A 22,038-nucleotide genomic window follows, 5' to 3' on the forward strand; every position below is an offset into this window, starting at 1 on the left:
TTGGCTTGCACAAGTTGCCGGCGCCGCCCACAAATGCATTTGTTGATCCGTACGATTACCGTACCGCCTTTCCAGCGCGAGCATTGGGACCGAAACAAGACGACATTGACGGATGGCTTCAAAGCTTTGGCCAGGACTCTGATAGCAACGATGATTCTAGGTAGTGCTAGCATCTATGATTTTCATATTTCAGTTGCTAGAGGACGTTTTGTCTCAGTTGCTAGAAGACGTCTTGTCTTAGCTGCTAGAACACGTCCTGTCTCAGTTGCGTACATGGCTGATACTTTTATGGTAATTCTTTGATATCAGTGTGTAATGGTAAACTATAGTGGTTTCTTTCTAAAATTAGGGTTTTCTAATAAATCGGATTGCGACTTTGTTTCTATGAGTCTGAAACCTGCTTTCGTGTTATGCGTGTCTTCAAATACGGCACTCTATCGATTCGGTCTTTTATTAGTAATGAGTTTGGATCGGCCAGTAAATCGGATTGGGTCGTAGTAGTGTATCAGTCGGGTTTTTGGAAGAGCGTTTGGCAGAACTGTCTACGTGGACGACTTGCTCCGAATCAGAGCAACCAAGTTTCGCACACCATCTTGTGAGATCGACGAGGTCTGCCTGTTGGCAGTATTTTTGATGATCTGGCGGCGTATCAAGTTGTCACGCCATTGATTTCGAAACTGCCGATTGTACACACCGGCAATCCCGTATCCGGGCAAGATTCGAATCATCTTGGCAGCCGTGACCTCGACAAATCCTTTCGCAAGGAATCGGCCACGTTCCACAAGGCGTGGAACAACAGGGAGATGCGATAAAGCGCGATTGTAGCAGTCGAGGCCGACGAAATGCAACGGCGCCGCTATGGCTTGTGCCGCCAACGGTGTCGCTAACTGTGCAACATTGAGGGCGTCGGCTTCATTGAGGTTGCTTCGATGCTGGAGAAAACTTGCCACATACTCAGGTAGCACGAAACTAGAGCCGATTACGGTGAAATCCCGTGCCATCCAGAGTCCATACGAGACGCGCGGGACGCTGGTCGCCGCCGCATTGCCAAACATTTTAGCGTACGCTCGATCACGGATCAACGACGCCGATGTATTGACGGCGGTAGTTCCCAGAAAGACAACCGTGTTCGTGTTTGGCTTTGCCGGTGCTGCTGAAGAGATTGCGTCGGAATTGTTACGATAGTGGTCTCGGACGAATTGGTAGTCTTGGTGTTCGGTCAACGTGCGGATCATGTTGACCGCTGTATACGTGGAAGCGTACGTCATCCACATCCATAAAAAAGTAGGACTCTTTACAAAGGCGAAGGGGTGTCTACTCATGGCTGTGGCACTCTCCGTTGCACTTTGTAGCAGCGTATGCGAATTTGCCGATCGTTGCACCATAGCTTTGTCGATAATGGTAAGAAAAGGAGACACACAAGCCGTTACACCAATGGCCACCAAGAAGTCACCCAGTAATTTTTCTCCCAAATTCAATGGCATACTGACTTTTGGATGCCGAATCGTTGTCTGATTGGGCCACGTTACCGCAAACTGTCGCGTCTTTTGCGGCAAATACTCATGAAAGGGGACGATTGGTCCCACCGACAGAAAATCACTGCTGTCGGCTAATGTCAGTACAGGTGCGTCCCTTTTCGTTGGCAGCGCCCTCGGATATGAAGGAAAAGGAAATGTGGGGTCTATCATTGCTTTCCTTCTTTGCTAGTGAGAAGGAGTGAAACCGTGAGCACGTGGGATGAAAAGCAAGAAGAACAACATCAGTTCAATGGAGAGCCGGCGGACCACCCGGGTCAGTGGCGATCTATGCGATGTTCTGTCCGCATCAGCAATCTTTTGGATTGGCTCTACCGTAACCTTGCTCGTACCTATTCTGGTTCGTCAGGTCGTCTATGTATTTGATTGAGTATGTTAGAATATGGCGTTGACCCAAAATATTGCGCCGTTGGAAGCCCACTGGAAACCGACCCGAGACGTCTTTCGAGCCAATCCGAACCTCGTCGAGGAAAATGTGAGCAAGACTGGGAATGACTCGGAGTCTCGGAAGGTAATCATATGTTTTAACGTCATCCTGACGTTGCAGCTTACCATCAGATGTTTTTAATATGGGATGTGGACGTGGCGACTGCAACGAAGAATCATGTCACAAGAAACACTGAGAAATGTAAAGAAACACGACGTTACCTGAACCCAAAAAAACCATGTTCGATTGCACGTTCAAGATTCGCAAGCAGCCTCGAGAACAATCTCGCACAGTCAGTCAGCGTTCCACGAGTAACGACATCTAAAAAACAGCTCACGCTCACATAGATAGCATGATACTTGTAGTTACGGATTAACAGTAGCGTTTAAATTTTAAGACTCACAGTCACAGAAAATGCTGGGATCACTTTCCCAACACGACTCACAGTTATGGACTAGCTAGCAATAACCATTTGATAGCGTTGGTCTTTTTCAGCTCCCTGTCAGCTAATATTACATGAAACACAATGCAGTAGTGACTTTCTAAGGAGCATTTAATGTACAAATTTTAACGCTTCTCCCGATTTTGAAGCCGATACGTATACGTATGCAGTCCTTGACAGACGTTGCCGTCTTAGGACGACTGTTGCTTGCTGCGAATCAAGGCGACGAGTTGTCGAATGGATGCGGGCGAAAGTTCTTCCCTTCGCGAGCGTTCCACTTGTCGCTGGATAAGATAGTCGCGCCATTGGGCCTTCCAGCGTTTGTTGTATACTCCACCAATACCGTAGCCGGGCAAGATGCGAGCCATGCGGGCACCGACGACCCCAATCACGTTTTGCTGCAGCACGCGCCATCGATCTAGTACGCGTAGGTTCCACGGAGTCTGTGGTGACAAGGGTCGGTTGTAACAATCCAGGCCCAAAAAGTGCAACGGTCCCGCAATAGTTTGTGCGAGGATGGGCGTTCCCAGCTGGGATAGCGCCTGAACCCTCGAAGGCTCCATTTCAACGTGATGCGACGCCCAAGCAGCCACGTACTCGGGAAGAATAAAGGACGAGCCCACGACGGTAAAGTCTCGGGTCATCCACAATCCGTAGGATATGTTCGGGACAGCCTTGACCGAGTTGTTGCCAAAGAGCTTGGCGTAAGCCCTGTCCTTGACAAGCGAAGCTGTAGTATTCACCATAGTGGTACCGACAAAGATAGTGGCAGTGTTGCTACTGATAGCTGTGCACTTGGTCTTCGCAGTGTTTTCGTTGTAGCTACCGTTACTTTGCTGATCGAGGGTATCATTCGTCTTCGAATCCCGTTGATAGTCGTAGTGTTCCGTGACGGTGTGCAGCATGTTGGCGGCACTGTAGGTACTGGCATAAGTCATCCACATCCAAAGATAGGTCGGTGATTTGAGGTAGGCCCCGGGTCGTTGTGCTACGGCGACACAGGTCTCCCACGCTGATTGCCCGAGGGTGTGCGATCCGTTGGACCGCTGGACCAAGGCCTTGTCGACGACCGTCAGAAACGGCGATACCAGCGCCGTGACGGCGGTGGCTACAAGGACGTCGCCTACAATCTTCTCCCCGAGATTCGTGGGCCAGGAGAGCGCTGGGTCTTCACTTGCTTCACTTGAGCTGTGCGAGGGAAGACGAATGAGAGGTGGAACAAAGACGGGATAGCATGGTTTACTGATGGGGGAAATCATCGTGACCAAGCTGGTCGACGCGAGTAAAAATTCCGTGCGCGCGGCGATGCTGGTACTGGATAGGATCGTTGATGGTGAATGCGTCGACGGGCTCGTCGTGAGTTGTTCATGGCGAGGTAAATGAGCGTTAGAGCTGGCGCTGAGTCGATTCGGCATGATGGGTTGAAGTTGGGGATAGACAACGAAATCTTTCGCGAGAACCGTGAACGAAATATAGTTGCGGAAAAGAGATCTGACCGACAACGCTGTGGATATGGTCTGTCCTCTCGAATTGATCTAGTGCCGTGCACTTCTAAACCCCGTGGCAAGGAATCACAATCCTGATCATGTATACGAGTATGAGAGATGAAGCTCTACCACTCCAAAGATTTCGCGACAATAAGAACAGCTTGACAAGGAAAGGAGGACGTGGTCACTTGACTTGAATTCAATAGTGCTGTCACGTTTGCCGGCAGATCGCGAAGAGGTCTCGCAGTGCAGTCGGCCATAGGTAGCTAGTACAGAAGCATCGCGAGAAAAGTTCGTGTTCCGTAGAAAGAATTCTGCTCACATCACTCTCCAACAGGGACTGGGACGAAGATTCTGGTGCTTCTCGAACATTCCTCCAAATAAATTTGTGCGCAGTGTACGGGTCACGTACAGACGACGTGTGGTGAGCGTCCGAAGGGGCGTGATGCTACTCGAACGTAGGAAGAATCTCCGCTTCTAGCTAGTAGGGCTACCGATAGTCCCCGAGTGATCGAAAATGCTATCCCATGTCGCTATAAAGTTTTAAAAGTATTCCCCATTTCTCTATGCCGACTCTGCCGCATCCGTAGATGGTAAAGTCTGGGCTTGTTTCGATGTTTTGGTTTCCTTCTTTACCCGGGCTACTCGCCAAGAACAGTTCAAAAGCTGAACCCAAGTCGGCTGGTCCTCTCTCGGAAAGAGCCACCAATTTAAAACATACTTGGTTACAACCGGCATGATCACGTATGTGGTCATCAAGACAATCAACATGACGGATAGGGCTTGCTTGCCGGTTGGAGACAAGCTATGCCAGCGCATGATGGTGTTCTGGGTTAGATACCGCGATTGCAACCAAATCACGAGAAACGTCACAACTGCCATTTTGGCTCGTGGCGGTGGTCCTCCTCCGTTCTTGTTACCGTCGGATACGTGAAACCAGTATTCCAGCGAGTGATACGAAACCTTCATGGGTTCTTCCGAAAACGCGTACGCCTTGTCAATATGCAGCTGCCGCTCACTCGAATCCATCCATACCTGCAAATTGTCGTACGTATCGAAACGCACCACCGAAACGTACTCGTGCGACTCGCAGCAGTTCGGCCGAATGATTTCGGCGTCCAAAAAACCTGTAAAACGCCGGAGCAGCCGTCCAATCTCCATCACCCATTCTTCAAACAGCGCTTCTTTGCCCGGGACAATATTGTGCCGGATAAAAATGGTCAACGGATGCTTGTTGTGGACTGGTGGTCGGTGGTCTCCGAATCGAACCTCGCGTGAGGAACGGAAAGGACTACTCAAAGGAGTGGTACCACTACTACCAGCAGCAGTGTTGGTGAGAGCTTCTCCAACATCACCGACCGAGCTGGTCGTGAGACCTGACTCGCAGGTGGAAAGAGTTTCCTCCCTATTCATTCGGCTGGTTGCTAGTATGGTAAGGGTCTGACTGTGGAGGAGGATCTGCCGAGCGAGATTTGGCGTCTCCTCAAGCTCGAGAGGTTGCCTTCGGCGATTTGCTTGCTCATCACTTGACTGTCAGTCGTTAACTGGGAGCGAGAAAAACGTGATTCTGTTGGAACAACAGGGAACAACTTGGTCAGATTCACAGCGAGAAGATTATGTCGCAGAGGGACTCGATCGAATTCGATATTTTCATGTCTATTGGGTCGGTCTGCTTTATGTGCCCTTTTTTTAAAGGCCAAGCGCCAGAGTAAATTGGCGGTTCCGGAATGATTCATACTGGTATGGTGGGATGTTCCTAAAATAGTTTCAGTAAAGCAACAATCTTTGGAGAGGACCGATTCCTAAGCTTACATAGATAGTATAATACAATGAGAGAAACGCCATCACAACTGACTCATAACCGTGCAATACTACTACTTTTTAGTTTTCTCCCACTAAGATTCTCTCCTTCTCTCTACTAGCTACGTAGTGCGCGTGAATGTGTGAAAGTGCGAATGTGCCTTTGGCTGCCTACCGAAATATCTTTGATCCTGCTCACTTGCTTGCGTTTTGCAATAGCAAAACGCTGTAGAACCACTCCTCGTTTTACGTCAAAGCCGGGAGAATGAAATGGAACATGCCGAGCTGTGCTTGGAGCGGGGTAGAGCTGATTGGCGTCGTGCCATCATCGGCCAACTGCACAAAATTATACTCCCCCTGCATACGGGCAACGACGGGCGTCTTGCCCAAGAATGGTTTGACCGACAGTGGTGCCGTCGATGTGTATTCGAAAGATTCACCGGGTTTCAGGATGGGTTGACGACCCGTCACACCGGGGCCCTGCACCACGTCCTTGTTGACGCTACCAATCGTTTGGATTTCGAAACGACGGGATACAAGTTGCACGGCCTGCTTGGCCTCATTCGTAATCCGGATGTTGTACGCGAAACAATGCTTGTCTAGCGCTTCGTCGGAACGTTCGGGGCGGTAACTGGAGGTGACTTGGACGCGGACTTGGTCCGTGACGGCTTCGGACGAATCGTTGAGCTTGACCGTAATGTCGCCAGTCTTCATGTCCTCGTCGCCAGGTAGGGTCGACGCGGGGGTTGAGGCGGTCGATGGTGTCGCAGCCGGCGCCTTGCTCTTGTCCGTATCTGTCACAGCGGTCGCGGCCACGGTATCATCCTCGTCGTCTTCCTCTTCCTCCTCGTCGTCATCGTCCTCGGCGGCACGGAAGGGTTTGACGCGCTGGTCTTCGGGGAAGACAAAGTGGAACATACCAAGTTCGGCTTTGGCGTCACCGCCGGTCTTCAACTGCTCTTCCGTCGCCGTCTCTTGTTCCGCGTCGAGCGTCACGTAACGGTATTCGCCACGCATACGGGCGGCAATTTCCGTCGTGCCGATCGGGCGGACCGAAAGCGGCGCCGTCGACGTATATTCAAAGACTTCGCCAGGCTTGAGCACCGGGGTACGTCCAGTGACTCCCTCGCCTTGTACAACGTCCTTCATACTGGACCCGACGGTTTGAATTTCGAAGCGGCGCCCGAGCAGCTGGATGGTGTCAGTGGGAGAGTTGTTGGTAATCCGGATGGTGTACTGGAAACAGTGTTTGCGCATGGGCGGATCGGACTGTTCCTTGTTGTAGACGGAAGTGACCTGTACTTCGAGATTGTCTGTGACCGTGGTGGAAGAGCTTTCGACCTTGATTTTAGCGTCGAGTTCACCACGTGTGACATCGTCGTCGCCGGGAAGGCGGGGACGGCCACCAGAGGCTTCCGCGGCGGCGGCTTCGCGGGCCTTATCGGCACCCGACTTGGGCCCGGCTGGCAGACCATCGTCATCATCGTCATCCTCATCGTCGTCCTCGGTAATATCGCTACCGGTCCCTTCCGCCTGTCCGAGTTGCTGGCGCCGCATTTTCTTGACTTCGTCGCGGGCTTCCTTGAGAGCCTTTTCCATGGCCTTGGTGCGTGACTTTGGCGTATCCGGCACTTTACCGAGAATTTCCTTGGCGCGTTCGCGTTTTTTCTTGTTATCTTCTTCAATTTCGTCCATAAGTCGGCGCATGGTCCGTTCCCTTCGTTCCTTGGCTTCCTTATCTTCGCGGACACCGGGATTGCGCATATCTTCTTCGTATTGTCGCTGTTGCTGATCGAGGTTCTTTTGTCGTTCGACCATCATGGCGCGTCCGCGAGCGGCGCGTTCGGCCCGAATTTCCCGATCCATCATGGAGGCGGCCCGGGTAGGCGACAAGCCAATGTCGTAAATTTCCGTGTGCACTGCGTATCCCTTGGTGCCGGTTTCGATGCCGGGTGGGGGTCCTCCTAACTTGGTGGCGAGTTTTTGGAGTTGATCAATCTGTTCCTGCGCCTCGCCGAGCTGTATGGCATCCCGCAAGCGCTCGTTGACAGCGAACCAGGGATCTCTGGCGAGACGACGCTTGAGGTCGTTGTTCGCTTCAACCCATCCAGCGTGATCTTTCCGGCGACGGAGATCGGGCAAGTCGGATTTGCGAATCTGTCGCATGACGGTCAGGTTCTCTTGACGTTCCGCGGTGGAGAGTTTCTGCGTGAGTTGTTCGTCCGGCACTGGCGGCGCGAGTTCTTGTTCGTTCTGAAAGACGCGCGAGGGACGCGGCTTAATGAGCGGTTTGGGATCAAAGGGATCCAACTTCAAGCCGGTAAAGGGAGATTTGGCGGCAGCGGCGGTGCTGGAAGAATAGCGCGACAATCCCACGTCGTCGTCGTCATCATCTTCGTCTTCCTCGTCACTGTCCTCTTCGTCACTGTCTTCGTTGTCCATACCGAGAAACGACTTTTTGTTGCTGTCGCTCGCGTACAACGACACGTCGGTGCGCGGAGACGACCAAGGAGCGGCGGTGAGGACGTTGTTCGTCGCGGTGTTCGGCCAACGAGTCGGTGTAAAGGCTCCCACGTTTGGTAGCAACGCTGCATTGCTCAATACGACCGCCAAGGCGAACGAACGAATGGAAGCCTTCATGATGGAGAGGGGGCAGAGTGTTGCCGTTGCTTGAGTCGAGTGGGAACTGTTCGATAGCTACTACTGCTACTGCCTTCCGAACAAGGACGATAAACGCTCACGCTTATTATGTTGTGGTGTGTTGTTGTGTTGCGCTGCGCTGTTGCGCTGTTTCACATTATATTTGGGAATTGACTGTGCGAGAACAAATTCATCTCGCACAAGATCTCTCACAGTAGAGTTTCGTTCGCGCGCATTCACGCGATCTGTCGACGCAGCTGCGGGAAATTCCGCTGATGCGGTCCGATCCCGAACGAACCTTGGTGTGTACACATCCTCACCCCGCCCCCTACTCTCCCGTTCGGTTCCAATCTCTTCTCACAGTCAACATGTACATTTATCGAGAGACAGTCGTCTCGAGGCTTTTGGACTATTCCTACTGGTCGATATGCTGTCTCGGTTTCATTGACTCGTTGATGACGTAAGCAATCATCAACTTCAACCCTCTCAAATTGTGAATGAGCCCGTCTTTCACCGTTCACCGTCAGTCAATCCGTACCACGAACACCCCCTTTCGAATACACCGCACTATGACATAGTTACAGCTAACCTACTCTAGAGCGGGCTCGCTCCACAACTGTGCCACCAATGATGCCTCTCCAACATCCCCAACCACCTATAGGCCTCCTTTAGACACGCCGAAACGGAACAAAAACGCATTCTACGGATATTACAATTGTCCTTTGTCTACAGCACGAAATTCGTAATTCACAGTCCAACGAAGGACCGCTTTCCGTAGAGGCCGCGAGTCTCAGTCTTCCCCCACCAAGTCGATAGCCGGATCCTCCACGCCCTCGGTAACGGTGTCTTCGTCGACCGCGAGACGTACCGCTGCCGCGCTTTGGGATTTACGCTTGCGCGAATCCCGGCTCCAACGCGAGGCGGTCGCCTTGGACGACGTCCCTACCGTCGCCACTTCCCCAGTCGCCTCCTCTTCGTGCATCAAGTTCGCGATAAAGTGTAACGCATCCTTCTTACTCAACGGGTGGATGCGACTCACCTTGTTCTGCAATGAAATTCCGTAACAACGATTCGCAATCGCTACCAGTTCCGGACGGAAGGTACTCACAATGAACTGTGTTGGATTCTCCGTGGATGTGGCCTGCTTTTGAATCAGATTGGCCACCGCCGCACGGTACGAGGCATCCAACGCCTGGTCCAGCTCGTCCAATATATAAAAGGGAGCCGGATCGCACCGTTGAATAGCAAAAATCAGGGCCAGCGAGACCAAGGCCTTTTGACCACCCGACAGCTGGGACATGAGATAGTTTTCGCCCACGGCCGAAAAACGTACTTGGATGCCAATACCGCGGTACAAATTGACATCCGGATTGTTCGCGTCGAAACCCTTGGCCTTTTTCGGAGAATCCGCGTTGACGGAATCGTCGTCCTGATCCGTATCGTTCGCATCGTCCTCCATCGCTTCGTCCATGGCCGTGCGTAAAATGAGCTCACCCGCCCCATTGGGAACGAGCTCTTCAAACACGTCCTTGAAATGGGCGCTGACCCCGCGAAAGGTACGATTGATGGCCTCGTCCTTCTGTTGGTCGAGACTCGATACGAGCTCCTCCACCTTTTCGGCACCTTGGTCCAGTTCAGCCTTGCGCACCAGCAGCGATTCGCGCTGCTCACTAAAATTGATGTATTGGTCGAACGCCTTGTTGTTGATGTGCGAATACTTTTTCAACTTCTTATTGACGCCCTCGATGGAATTTTTGAGTGCCTCAGTGGACTTGCCCGAGTGCTTGTCGAGCTCGGCCGGAGGGGGAAGGGATCCCAATTCCCGGATGGAGCGCATCTTTTCTTCGCGAGTAGAAATACACATGGAGCGCTACCAGTAGTCAAATAAAGAAATGCCGAATCTAAGTCAGTATACGGCCTTGTCGCAGAGACGATAGACACAACCGCACAATACACCACAACACGTTCGTACCTTGTTCATGAGCCGCTCAGTTTCGTTCTGCGCTTCTTCGAGGCGCTTAGAAACATTCAGATACTCGCTCTTCAGCTGTTCCAGCTCATTTTTCACCACAATAATTTCGCCCCGCAACTCCTCGTCCACCCGACGTGACTCTTCCAAACGCCCCTCAATTTCGTCTTTGACGCGCAGGGCATCGTCCAATCGGCGCTGGCATTCGGCCAATTCTTCTTGCTGCTCCGCTTGCACCGCGGCTGACGAAAGACGACCATGGCTCTGACGCCGACGCCCGTCGACGCCACCTTCCCTTAGCTCGCGTTGACGTTTCAGCAGATTATCGTCGAGTAGACTCTGGAGCTTTTGGCGGTCCAAACCAACTTGAGCAACCTTATCACTCTGGGATTCAATCTCGGCAACAAGCCGTGTTTGCGTTTCTTTGAGCGTGGCCAACAGCTTGCGGTCCTCATCGGAGAGCGTCTGCGTCAAGGGGGTCCCCATTTCGGCCTTGAGACGATCCATGTCCCCGTTCAAGGCAACAATGTCCCGTTCCAAAGGTGGAATTAGCGTCTTTTCGACCATTTCCACCTGCTTTTTGTGATTTTCTAATCGAGCCTGTATTCGATCAAGTTCCATTTCCTTACCTTGGACCATCCGACTGAGCTCCGCCTGTTTGCTTTCCTGTCGCTGCAGCTCCTGCATAAGATTCGTTACTTGCTGCTCCACTTGCTCGGCTTCACGACTTTTGCCTTGATGGAGCGTCTCCACGTTTTGCAAGGCCGCTTGGGCTTCGGTTTGTTTGGCGTGCGCACGGAGCCGAGACTTGGACGTGTCCACGTAACCGCCCGTCAAGGCGCCCTTGCGACTGCACAAGTCGCCGTCCAAGGTGATTGCGTCGACGCCGTGCTGAGCACTCCATTCCGATGCTATTTCTGGTGTTCGAGCCAGGAGTTTTTTGCCAAAGACGTGTTGCAAGGCACGTTCGACCTTTCGGTCGTACTGGAGACATAAATCGAGCATGGGACGAATATCGTTAGATTGGGGCAAATTGGGCTGATCGATACGGAGCTGGTTGAGCGGTAGAAAGGTTACGCGACCGAGCTTGTCGGCCTCCAAGCGCTTCATGAGCCGGGACGCCGTAACGTCGGTGTCCACAACGACGTGAAAGAGCGCATTCTGCGCCGCTACTTCGACGGCCGTTTGATACTTGTCGTCTCGCAGAACGAAATTGTCCATGAGCATGCCGAAATACTGATCCGAGGTGAGTCCTTCCTGTTCGACCACACTCGTTAGCGCCTTGAGTCCCATTGCGGTTGCGCGAGGCATGACCTTGGCGGTGTCTTGTTTGGCCCGTTGAAAAGTTCCCCTGGCTTCCCGAACTTGATCGTGAAGGGCTTCGGCCTCCCGCCAAGCTTCCTTGCGCGCATCGTGTAGTTCCAAGCGTTGGCGCTTGGTTTCTTCAATGGTTTTGGATAAAGACTGCAACCCGGCAGCTTGGCTGGTGAGTTGCGAGGTAAGCTTGTCAATCTCCGTCGTTTCTTGCGTAACGGAACGGCGCAAGTTGGCCAGTGTGTCTTGTTGCGCCTGTACGGCACTGGTTTTATCGCGCTGTGTCGCCAAGAGTTCCTCTACGGAGCTTTGCAAAAAGGCGTCTCGATCTTGTACTGTTTGAAAGTGCTGTCCCCGACCTTGTTTGGCGTAGAGTGATTCGACCTGACGGGATGCTTCGTCCCGACGAGTGGTCAAGTCTTGCAAGACAGCCACGGCTTGATCGTAGGCGGGCTGGACAGTATCCCGCAGGTTCGTTTGGGAGGCCTCAATTTCGGCCTGGACGGCCTCGAGCTCCTTTTCGTTGGACTGTAGCTGTTCCGCGCCACTCCGCACAGCTTCCAGAAGCTCCTGACATTCGAGTTGGAGTCTCGTGACGGCCGTAACCCGGCTGGTCTTGTCCTGCTCGTGGGCTTCGAGGGTGGTCTGGTTGCGCCGGAGCGCGTTAGTTTTTGTTTTGAGCACGGCGTCCTTGTTGCGAATGGCCTCGTGCGTGTCTTTCAATTCTTCGTGTAGTGCGCTGAGGTTTTGTACGTGGGATGTCCGTGCGTGTTCCAACTGATCGAGATCGTGCCGGGCTTTCCGGAGTTGTTTGTCGTAGAGGACGTACTGAAGGGCCCGGCGTTGCCGGTCCAAGGCTTGGTAGGCGGTGAGTTCTTCCTTTTCCGCCTGCAATTCGTCGAGCTTGGCTTCAATGTCGTCGAGTATTTCCTGTATTTTGGTAATGCTGTGTCCGTTTTCCTGCATTTTGGCGAGGCTTTCCGTTTTTTTCTGATCGTAGACGACGGTCCCGGCGACTTCCTTCAAGAGTCGGAGGCGCTCCACGTCGCTCATGGTACACAGATCTTGTACTTTCCCCTGCTGCACGATGTAATAGGGGTTGGAGCGGGAGAAGCCGGCGCCTTCCAACAAACTCTGTACTTCTTGTTTGGTCACCCGCTTTCGCTGGAGAAAGAACTCGTCCTTCTTGAGTCCCACGGTCCGTCGCAGGACGACTTCGTCCGAATGCTCCAAGGCGAACCGGTGATCGGCATTGTCAAAGACAATCTCGACGAACGCGTTGACGGCCGCACTGCCGGATCCTTCGTGCAGCAAGGCCTGCCGTTCTTCCTGTCGTTGTGAACGAGTGTGTGCGTGAGAGTGTGTGTGAGAGTGTGAAGCAACAAAGGCAGGTAAGGAGGGATAAAGGCCAAGGTAGGTAGGAAATCGTTGGAATGAGCATCGTAAAGAGTTCTCCCACAAAAACAACGCAACGTACCTGACGGAGATTAGCGAATCGCGGAGCCAACAAGACGAACTGCACGGCATCCAGGAGATTGGACTTGCCGGACCCGTTACGTCCCACCACGCAATTGGTGTGCGTTGAAAAGGCTTCGATTTCCGGCTGTTGTCGAAACGACCGGAAATTGCTAATGGTGATTTGTTTAATGTGCATTGTCGACTACCAACTACGGGGCAGAAAGTACAACACGGACGTTGTTGGCAGCGTTCTAACGCTAACTATGTGTATGTGTGTGTGAGAGAGAGAGAGAGAGGCTGACTGTTGGACGGATGAGTAATGGAAACAAGGAGGCTCACCAAGGAATGATGAAGGGGACGCCCACAAATGATGAGGATGATTAGGGTCCCTCGGTGCGTACACACATACACGCACACCTATACTCGCACACTTATTCACTCGATACTTCTGCGGGCCTCGCCGTTCGTCCCGTGATACGCATAAACTGCCCAAACGCCCGGGAACGTCGCGATTGGCGCGCCAGTCCGCCATTTCCCGCGCTCGAATTCTCCGCCAACCCGTACCTTCCATCTACCGTTACCAGACCGTTACACCGGGTGACACTAAGTATAGACGCCTAATGAGGATCGAGCAAACACTCTAGAGTTGCCGTCCCAGTCCCTTCCGTTCCAAACGAGCTAACCGTCACACTCTAGGTTACAGTAGCTACCTCCTATTCGAAAGCAAGCATCTTTCTAGACACACCGTGACCAGGAATGCTTGTAACCGAAAATGTTTGTACAAGGTCACAAGGTGGAGGATGTATTGAGGAAAGTGTCGTCCTCGTTGGGGTACACGTCGGGTCGAATCCACGGCGCCAGTGCCAACACGATCGCGTGTGCGTAATAGTCCGCGCGATCAATCAAGCCGTCCGTCAGGATCCCTACCGTCCCGGAACCGTGTTTCGACAGCGTCCGATCAAAGACGCGATCATCGGCGTCTCCCAATTCCATACCTTGTCGGATCAGCGTCGCAATAGTCGGAGGAATCCGAAACGACGCCGTCTTGGATACGCCGAACATTGCTTTCCTGTCTCCGTAGTACACGCGAGCGGCCGGACTGGCCAACACTTCCACAGTCTGCGCTTGTCTCCGTCCGTATACCGCCATCCACGCCATACAAAAGAGAACTTCCTCCCCGTTCTTCCCGGTGCTCCAGTCTAAACCGCCTTCCATACCCACCGCCAAGTGCGGATGCCGGCCGTTGGCTTGGCGAAACTCGTTGTGAGCCGCCTGGGCCCGGTTCTGGGCACCCCGCAGAGTTTCGTCGTCACCAAACGGTTGATCCGGCACGCCGCTAGCGACGGTAAAGCTTTGAATGTCCAAGACGACGGTTGTATGCGGCTTGTCCTGGATCGCCTGTCGCAAAGCGCGTTCCACTGCCAGGACTTTGGACGGATTCGACGACCCCACTGCCACGCGCAGTATCGTCGTTGTTGACGACGCCACGACCGTCGTGTCCGTGCCGTTCATGGGACGGGACACGAATATGCACCAGTGGAGAGTTACGGGTTGGTATTGCGGAGTGTCTTGCCTGCGGAAACCGAAAAAATCCCCGCTTACCCTCCCAATGTGTTCCGACCGTTGACCTGGATCTTCATTGGCCGCACTGCCGTCAGTCGGTGGGGGACCAGAGTTGGGACAGACATCCTGTCGGAGTAGAGCCGCGATATTTGGTATAGGAATGATACAATATAACGGAGAATTCACTTATCAGTCAGACCGGAGGGTGACGGGATTGCGACATCGAGCCAATCCAGTACAACAGCCCCCCATGTCGTTGTATCCCTGCATGCGTACACATCCATAAGAACTTTACCATCGCATTCGTTCCGTTTCAAAATTCTGTCCGACTTGCCTTTTGCAAATCAAGCGTTCTTGCTACGGTAGAAAGTGGTTTGCGCATCAGGACTAATGATGTGTGACCGAATTGACGACTGTGAGGGAAACAAGGCTGGACCTGTTGTTCACAGTCAATCTTTTTAGAATGATGATCTACTTATGCAGACATCGATGAAGGCATTTTCACTTTTCAGTCTCTTGTGAGGTTGACGTCGGATGTCCGTTGGCATGACCCAGATACCGAATGGTCGAGCTTGCTCGGAGCGCCATGCTGTGATCAAGGGTAAGGGGTTGTCTTTTTGGGCGCGTTTCTTTCGATGTCGGTACTTCCGGAAAGAAATCTTTTGGAATCCAGTCAAAAAAAGATACGAAACTTGATGGCATCCATTACCGGTCGCACACTCTCTTTACATTGGAAGTAAAAGCAGGCTCTTGGACGCACCCGAGTCGAAAGACATACTCTTTCTTATCTCGTTACAAAGAACAACGCTGCATTGCTCGAAGCCCAACGGAGCTAGTAATGACCTTGGCTAGCTTCATCTCGTCGGCGAATCCTTCCGTCGCCGTTGCGGGTATCCGCCACTCGGTTACCTCCGTGGTTCCCCACGTGTTCCCCTCGGTGCTTCCAAAGACTGCGTTGGTCGTGTCCAAGTCGTCAGCTGCGGTGGTGAATGTCTTGCGGGCTGGTGCTGCGTTGACGGCGACGAAGGACTACGGCGATGTTGCCATTCAGTACTTTACATCGATACGGGTACCGGCAGCTCTGGTTGCCGGAAGTTCCTTGGCGGCTCTGTTTGCCCTCGTGGACGAGGCTAAAGTTGAGAGTATGGGCGAAGAAACATCCCTGGAACGCAAGCTGGTACTGCTCTATCACGTTTTGGTACTTTCTTCCTTTCTGCTTTCCATCAACGTCATTATTGTATCGACGGCCATGAGTAACGTGTTCCTACTAGGGGTCAACAACCCGATGGCCACGTCAACATACGCGTTGCTCAAACGAGAATACGATTACGAATTTGCCTTGACTAGCTGGTCTTTTATGGTGCGTAAGACGAGCCTGTGGTACGGCTGGCGACTACATAGGCCTTTGCCCTTTTGACTGACCTTGCGTTTCGTTTCGTCATCGCGACCGACTAGACGAGCGTCTTTTCCTTTTTGAGTGGAGTCGCCGTCCGGGGTCTGATTCAATTCGAAATGTTCACCAAACGAAGAAAGCGACACGCTCTCTTGGCTATTTGCTCGGTCTCTTCCATGGTGTTGCATCTCATGGGATTCGTGAATCGGCGTTTACCGCACTGGCCAAATATGTTTCGTATGACCGTGGATGTCACGACCATGTTCGTACAGCGTTCCATACAAGGAGGAGCACCGTGTGAGCTTGCTTCGGTAATACTCATGTTGGGAGGCGTTGTGGCAGGCATCTCGCTCTTTGTTGTACCGACCCAGTACACAGGGACGGCTCAGGATTACAAAACAATCAACGACGAAGAAACTCCGAAAAAGAAGAGTGCGATCCAAAAATCACAGAGTAAACCAGCAAAAGCTTGAAATGGGTCCCTCCGAAAGAGGATCGCCTTTTCACATTTCTTGTTTTGTCATCTACTATTCCCTCGTTATCGCTAATGCATGCGAATACTAACTTCTACCAATAGCAAAACCTATGCTGCAAAGAATTTGCCAGGCCGTTAATTAACTGTGAACAACACTACACCAACACCAGCAGCATGCGCTCACTTTTTTCTTTGTATCAAGATGTCAATCTTTTAAAATACCACCCGGAACGACCGGCCAAGTAGGACAAAAGTTCACAATCTATCAGCACGGCGACACCATAATAGGTTCGATGGCGAAGCGAGAATATCGAAGTTCTTCTTGGAAAAGAACATCCATGATTCTGACGGACGGTGACTAAAACTCCAAAAATATCTCAACACATGATACGCTGATCAAATCATGGAAAAACTCGACCAATCACAGTTACGCCAACCTAACTGCTCACGGAAGAAGTAACAGGATGACGCATTCGCTTGGAATGGAGGAAATCACAACAGTCAAAGTCAGCGGGGTTTGTGGAGCCAGATCCATTTTGGACGTCCGAGGACAGTGCTCGCTGTACCTTTTCGCCCCCTTGAAATTCCGGCGATCAGCTCACTTACGCGGAATCTAAAAGGAAGCGGAAGAGATCCTTCATCTAGATGTGCAGTATCCTTTACTTTAGGCAATTCGATTTACGTTGAAGCTCTCCGGTCGTTGAGCAGCCCGAATCCAAGCCAAGTATGAATTTTTCACCGAGAACATTCAAGCTGTACAACACGTTTGTGGATATTTACTGTCAATGGCCACAATCATGCGAACGTGAACTTTCAATCACCGGTGACGGTGCATGTTAATTGTAAGCTTGCCGGGAAGAACGCAACGACCCTTCCCAGCACCACAAGCAAATCCTTTCAAAATTAGTATTGTAAATAAGCTTCTAGTTCGGTTGAGTAGAGAGCACCGTGCAGTTTTCAAACTCTCTGTGCGGTCTTTGAAAGACTGCACAGACGAGATTAGACTAGATATTAGTCCATGCAGTCTTTCTTCGGATAAACTGAGGAAACGAGAGAAATGCATTGTTCGCAACCTCTGATTTTTCTTTCCAATAGGATCCGAAGGTCGTACTCTCCAATTCAATGAAGTAAATAAGTGATTTTTGGATGATTAGAAGGATTCTGCTTTTATATAGTCAAAAAGGAGAATTGGACTAATGGCCAATTCTTCTTCTAGGGAATGGCTTTCCATTTCTTTATAAAAAAATTCGGAAAACTCGCAAAGATCAGAAAGGGAACTCCCAAGACGACTTCATAGCAATCCAAGGTTTATTTGGAAAAACCGGCTCAAGGGCTCTGAAGTAAAACTTTGTTGCTACCGTTTGCAATTATGTTAGTGTAAGGCGTTGAAATCATTTATACCTTTTATTTGACTAGGTGAGCCGATCATAGCAATGCGAAAGTGTTGGGATTCGCTGGCCAAACGTCCAATACCGATTTCCGCCATTTCTTCTTTTCAAATGATTCTTCCTTTCAACAGGACCCCTGCTAACACACAAAAACAAATGAAATTCTCTCAAGGTCCTGGCTCATGTCAGTGCATGTTTCACAACAAAGCCCCGTCGTGACGATCACAGCAACTCCCATAGAGGCTTCGTTTGCAAACATTGGTTGACTAACGTTTGTGGTGTAGCTACTTACAGTTCAAAGGTTCCGCAACTCTTTTCAGTATGAGAGCTACAAAGGAGGACACACTAGGTGATCAAGCTGACAGGATACTGCTATCAACTGATTTCGAACCCAGTTGTTATTCTGTCATCTGTGGGAGAGGCAAGGAATGTTTTGATTCCATTGGTAACCGACGATTTCGTGTGATTGTAAGTCTGTTCATCGCACAATACTCAGCATCCAGGTCCAAATTGGCAAAGTCGATAATAGTATCGAATATTGTAGACACAATTCGATCGGCAGGTGGTGGGTTCGTAAAATTCGAGGATGGCGCATGGTGGGAAGTAAGCGATGCCAATGCTCGTGAAAAAGTAGGAGCTTTGATTCGGGATTACCTGTATACGAAATACAAGTCCGCCGCTAAGTCCAAAATGGCTCGACGCAAAGCGCGGCGACGCAGGCGAGAAGAGACGGATACGGAGGATAACGACTCGGGATCAAATTCTAAAAGCAATCTGTGGATTAGCTCAAAGCATGTGCACACTGGCGCAGACTATTGCGGTTCTCTCTTTCATAGCGACAATGAGGACAGCATTACTGTAACGTCTGTATAAGAAGGAGCAATAGGAATTTAAGGATTCAGCTTTGACGTTTTGGAAAACACTGGGCATTCGCTGGATCCCTTGCAAAACGTGTGACCTATTTCAGAAAATCTGCCTTTATGACGGAAAAACATAGCCACAATTTTTTCTCTTTGTCATAATTCCTTTTTGCAACGTAAGTATTTGGCTGTCATTAGCATCGGAAATCGACTGCAATTGCCCTTTAAAGTAATCCAAACGATTTTTAAATGTATTATGGAGGTGCCGCGCTACAACCAGAAATGGTGGAAGGGTTACTGCATACTGGAAGAAGGAAAGTTGATTTTCAGACCATGGACAATGAGGCAGATGGGAGAGTTTCAGCTGGAGACTTGACAACATAGGGTGCCCGACGTGTCTGCTAGTTTGTGCAATCTGTTGTTGATGAAAGGTATGTATGTGGTGGTTCTGATCGCTTGCCTATCGCAGTCGTTTGGTGGAATTTGAACTTGACCAGCTCAAGCGGAGCCGATCGAGGTATAGAGCAGAATGATACCCGGTAGCCCACAGCGTAAGCGCACACTGTGGCGAAATTTGCTCGCCCACATACCATCGTAATTGATGAAGGTCATTCCGTATTGTTCTAGCACTGATGAGCTGTTCCAATGTCAATATGTACCCTGAAATGAAACCATAACAGCAAGAAAAAGAAGGCTCCAGTCTCTGTCTCTTCTGAACGCATTCGCGGTCGTCTTGTGTCGAAATTGAGCCTCACAGCGACGCTGTTACATTGCTGTGATGCTGCCACAAGGTGTTCGCCCATCATTGACTATGAGTTTCGTTTTTTGCTCATTGGCGAAAGGCTTAGGAGACCGAACACATTATCGGTTACTCTTTGACAATGGTTACAGCCTGCTTCGGCGAGCACTTTACTGTCAGTTTCTCTTCAGAAGAGACCTAGAGGGAGACATTTTGGTGGGACTGGCTACAGGCGAAAATTCCTTGTTCTAATGTTTATAGGTTTAGTTATGCTGGTTCCTACCTAACCTGCTAAACATAAAAAATTACTTTATTTGGGCTGTCAATTCCGATTTATCCCAAAACTCGTCGGAAAGCTTCACATAACTAAATTCGTAGCAGTGTTTGGTGTATTGGTTGTGTTCCTTACTGAACATGGCGAAAGAGTTGTCGCGGAAGGCATCAAAGAAATCAGATCCGTTAGATGAAGGTAGCCCGTGAACTTCAATCTGGACTTGTCGAGCGTCTACTCCAATCCAATCCTTGTAGTTTCTCCATTCACAACCTTCACAGTCGATTTTGAAGAGATCGATAGTTCGATCCTCATGGTTCAGACGACGCTGAATTTCTTGAAATGTCAAAACTTCTTGTTCACCAGCTCGTTTCTTGATTTTTTCATTGTAGGCTTGATCGTAGCTACTGCCCAATCCCCACTGGTGATAGTGAATTCTCTTGTCCGGATTCTGGGGACGATCGAAGTCGCCGAAATCAAACACATGTATTTCACACTGACCCTTTCCGACAAGGTCTAGCATGCTGTCTTCAAACAAGTAGTTCCCGTTGCTGCCGAACGAGTAGATAAGGCAGTTGTCTCTAGTTCGCAAGCGGTGCGGGTCGCAGACCCACTTGGGGCCGTCTCCGTGACCCCCAACACGAATGACGTGCTGACAAGTAAAGTCAGGCTGCAAGTTTCTGATATACCACTTCCAAGGGTCCGCCGACCCGGCATTGGGATTTTTGGGATTTTGGTACTGCTGGAAAGTTACCGCTTTCTTGCGCATCTTATTCCAGGAATTGTCTCCAATGTCGTCAAAAAAACCAAAGCTTTGCCTTGCTGCGAGCCCGGTCGAAATGGGTTCGAAAGACTTAACAGCAACTTGCTGGTTTACAGCTATTGCGGCTCGGGTGGCATAAGACTCGGAAACAGCAGTGGATCTTTGAAACCAGACGTCAATTGCGGCAATCGAGACGAGAAATGCAACCAGAGTTATCACAGTAGAACGAATCTTGCCCAAACTCTGGTCGCGACGGAATGCAAAACGATTGCCAACCTTCATGTTTGATTGTTCTTTTGTATATTATGTACGCTTCGCAAATTGATGAGTCTTTTGGCGACTGACCATTTGAATCATTGCACGGGCAAGTTCGACTCTCAACGGAATGTGATGGTGTTCGCAATGTTTCGAATATATTTATGAATAATTAAGTGATCTGCTGTGTGTAGTTCTGTAAATACGTTTCGATGTTCCGTTACTCCTTCGTTTAAAATATCGTGTCAGATACCTAGTTATTTTTCAAAATTTTTGGAATCTATCCTAAATTAATTGACCATCCCTTCCTCCCGTTACATGCTCTCTTAATATAAGTGAAAACCCCAGTGGTAGTGGATCTACTGGTGTGACATAGGAAGTACGTCCTAGAAGCTTATATTAATCTTGTGTTACGTATCATTGCGTCCTCTATGTAATCTACGGTAAATATGGACCTACGTATCGACTACGGTGAGTTTATCTCAGCTTTTTAACAGTCAGCCCCCCAATGCAGGCACGGACGTGTATGGTATGTTTCTTGTCCTTTTGGAGAGAAACGGGGGGGACAGAGCAAAATTGTCCCTCGCGACTCATTGGAGTCGTGTTGCTTTGCCCGGCGCAATTCGCACAGTCAAAAACTCGCTTATATGAATAGGTATTCTGTCAGAGACGAAACGGACAAAAAAGTGCGTTAACAACCTCTTAACGAAACAATTGGTCAAGAACGGCAAAATTGTATTGGCTCACGCAACAAACAAAGAACACTGAACCAGATGCAAGTATGAAACACGCAAAAGTCAGACTTTGGAGGGGCAGTGGAAAATCATTGGCAAGGAAGCAAAGATCTTAATTCCGCACAATTTTGCCCTGAAATCCACATCTAGTAGCCATAATCTGAATTAATGACAGTTTTAAACCATCTTTTGTTGTGCCTTAAAGCAATACTCTATTGATTCTGCATCGGAGAAGACTGATATTTTCTGCCCCTGCTCACAGTCAATTGAGCATTAAGTTGTCATGACATAGCTTTCATGGGTTTTCCCCAAGATTGCGGATCCAGTACGGATCAAAACTATCCCATGGGTGCTGAGCTGCAGAGTGGCTGGAATGGTCAAAATGGTGAGTACTTGCCATTGAATACGGTGTGAAAGTAGACTGCTGTTTAGGTTGTATGCACACCCAACTGAACATGTCTTAAAACAGATAGTCATTGTATATGATTTGGTCATTGAGTATGACTGGTAATTTCTGATAGTGTC

At 50.3% G+C, this 22,038-nt stretch overlaps 7 protein-coding genes across 7 annotated transcripts; 1 reads left to right on the forward strand and 6 right to left on the reverse strand.

The window, feature by feature from the left end:
* Positions 1-325: 325 nt before the first annotated feature.
* On the reverse strand, positions 326-1,976 carry PHATRDRAFT_49728 (predicted protein). Its single transcript, XM_002184528.1, has 2 exons — positions 1,868-1,976; positions 326-1,698 (listed from the first exon to the last, which is right to left on the reverse strand). The coding sequence occupies exon 2, from the start codon at positions 1,686-1,688 to the stop codon at positions 543-545; it is 1,146 nt and encodes a 381-aa protein (XP_002184564.1). The 5' UTR covers positions 1,689-1,698; positions 1,868-1,976; the 3' UTR covers positions 326-542.
* A 529-nt stretch (positions 1,977-2,505) lies between these two features.
* Positions 2,506-4,082, reverse strand: PHATRDRAFT_49729 (predicted protein). The gene has a single exon (XM_002184529.1). The coding sequence runs from the start codon at positions 3,817-3,819 to the stop codon at positions 2,596-2,598; it is 1,224 nt and encodes a 407-aa protein (XP_002184565.1). The 5' UTR covers positions 3,820-4,082; the 3' UTR covers positions 2,506-2,595.
* A 373-nt stretch (positions 4,083-4,455) lies between these two features.
* PHATRDRAFT_49730 (predicted protein) lies at positions 4,456-5,349 on the reverse strand (the record flags this gene model as incomplete). Its single annotated transcript, XM_002184530.1, has 1 exon — positions 4,456-5,349. Exon 1 carries the CDS (start codon positions 5,302-5,304, stop codon positions 4,456-4,458), a length of 849 nt encoding a protein of 282 aa, XP_002184566.1. The 5' UTR covers positions 5,305-5,349.
* Positions 5,350-6,720: 1,371 nt separating this feature from the next.
* On the reverse strand, positions 6,721-6,993 carry PHATRDRAFT_16243 (predicted protein; the record flags this gene model as incomplete). The annotated part of the gene is made up of 1 exon (XM_002184531.1): positions 6,721-6,993. A coding segment is annotated over one exon (273 nt), but the record flags the coding sequence as incomplete, so codon positions are not given.
* A 2,329-nt stretch (positions 6,994-9,322) lies between these two features.
* Positions 9,323-13,268, reverse strand: SMC3 (predicted protein; the record flags this gene model as incomplete). The annotated part of the gene is made up of 3 exons (XM_002184532.1): positions 9,323-10,201; positions 10,304-12,943; positions 13,092-13,268. Coding segments are annotated over 3 exons (3,696 nt in total), but the record flags the coding sequence as incomplete, so codon positions are not given.
* An 816-nt stretch (positions 13,269-14,084) lies between these two features.
* Positions 14,085-16,501, forward strand: PHATRDRAFT_49733 (predicted protein; the record flags this gene model as incomplete). The annotated part of the gene is made up of 2 exons (XM_002184449.1): positions 14,085-15,995; positions 16,091-16,501. Exons 1-2 carry the CDS (start codon positions 15,474-15,476, stop codon positions 16,499-16,501), a joined length of 933 nt encoding a protein of 310 aa, XP_002184485.1. The 5' UTR covers positions 14,085-15,473.
* Positions 16,502-19,795: 3,294 nt separating this feature from the next.
* Positions 19,796-20,807, reverse strand: PHATRDRAFT_49734 (predicted protein; the record flags this gene model as incomplete). The annotated part of the gene is made up of 1 exon (XM_002184533.1): positions 19,796-20,807. Exon 1 carries the CDS (start codon positions 20,804-20,806, stop codon positions 19,796-19,798), a length of 1,011 nt encoding a protein of 336 aa, XP_002184569.1. The 5' UTR covers position 20,807.
* Positions 20,808-22,038: the final 1,231 nt, after the last annotated feature.

Source organism: Phaeodactylum tricornutum, chromosome 24 (genome assembly GCF_000150955.2).
Source record: "Phaeodactylum tricornutum CCAP 1055/1 chromosome 24, whole genome shotgun sequence".
In the NCBI taxonomy this organism is placed as follows: Eukaryota; Bacillariophyta; class Bacillariophyceae; order Surirellales; family Neidiaceae; genus Phaeodactylum; species Phaeodactylum tricornutum.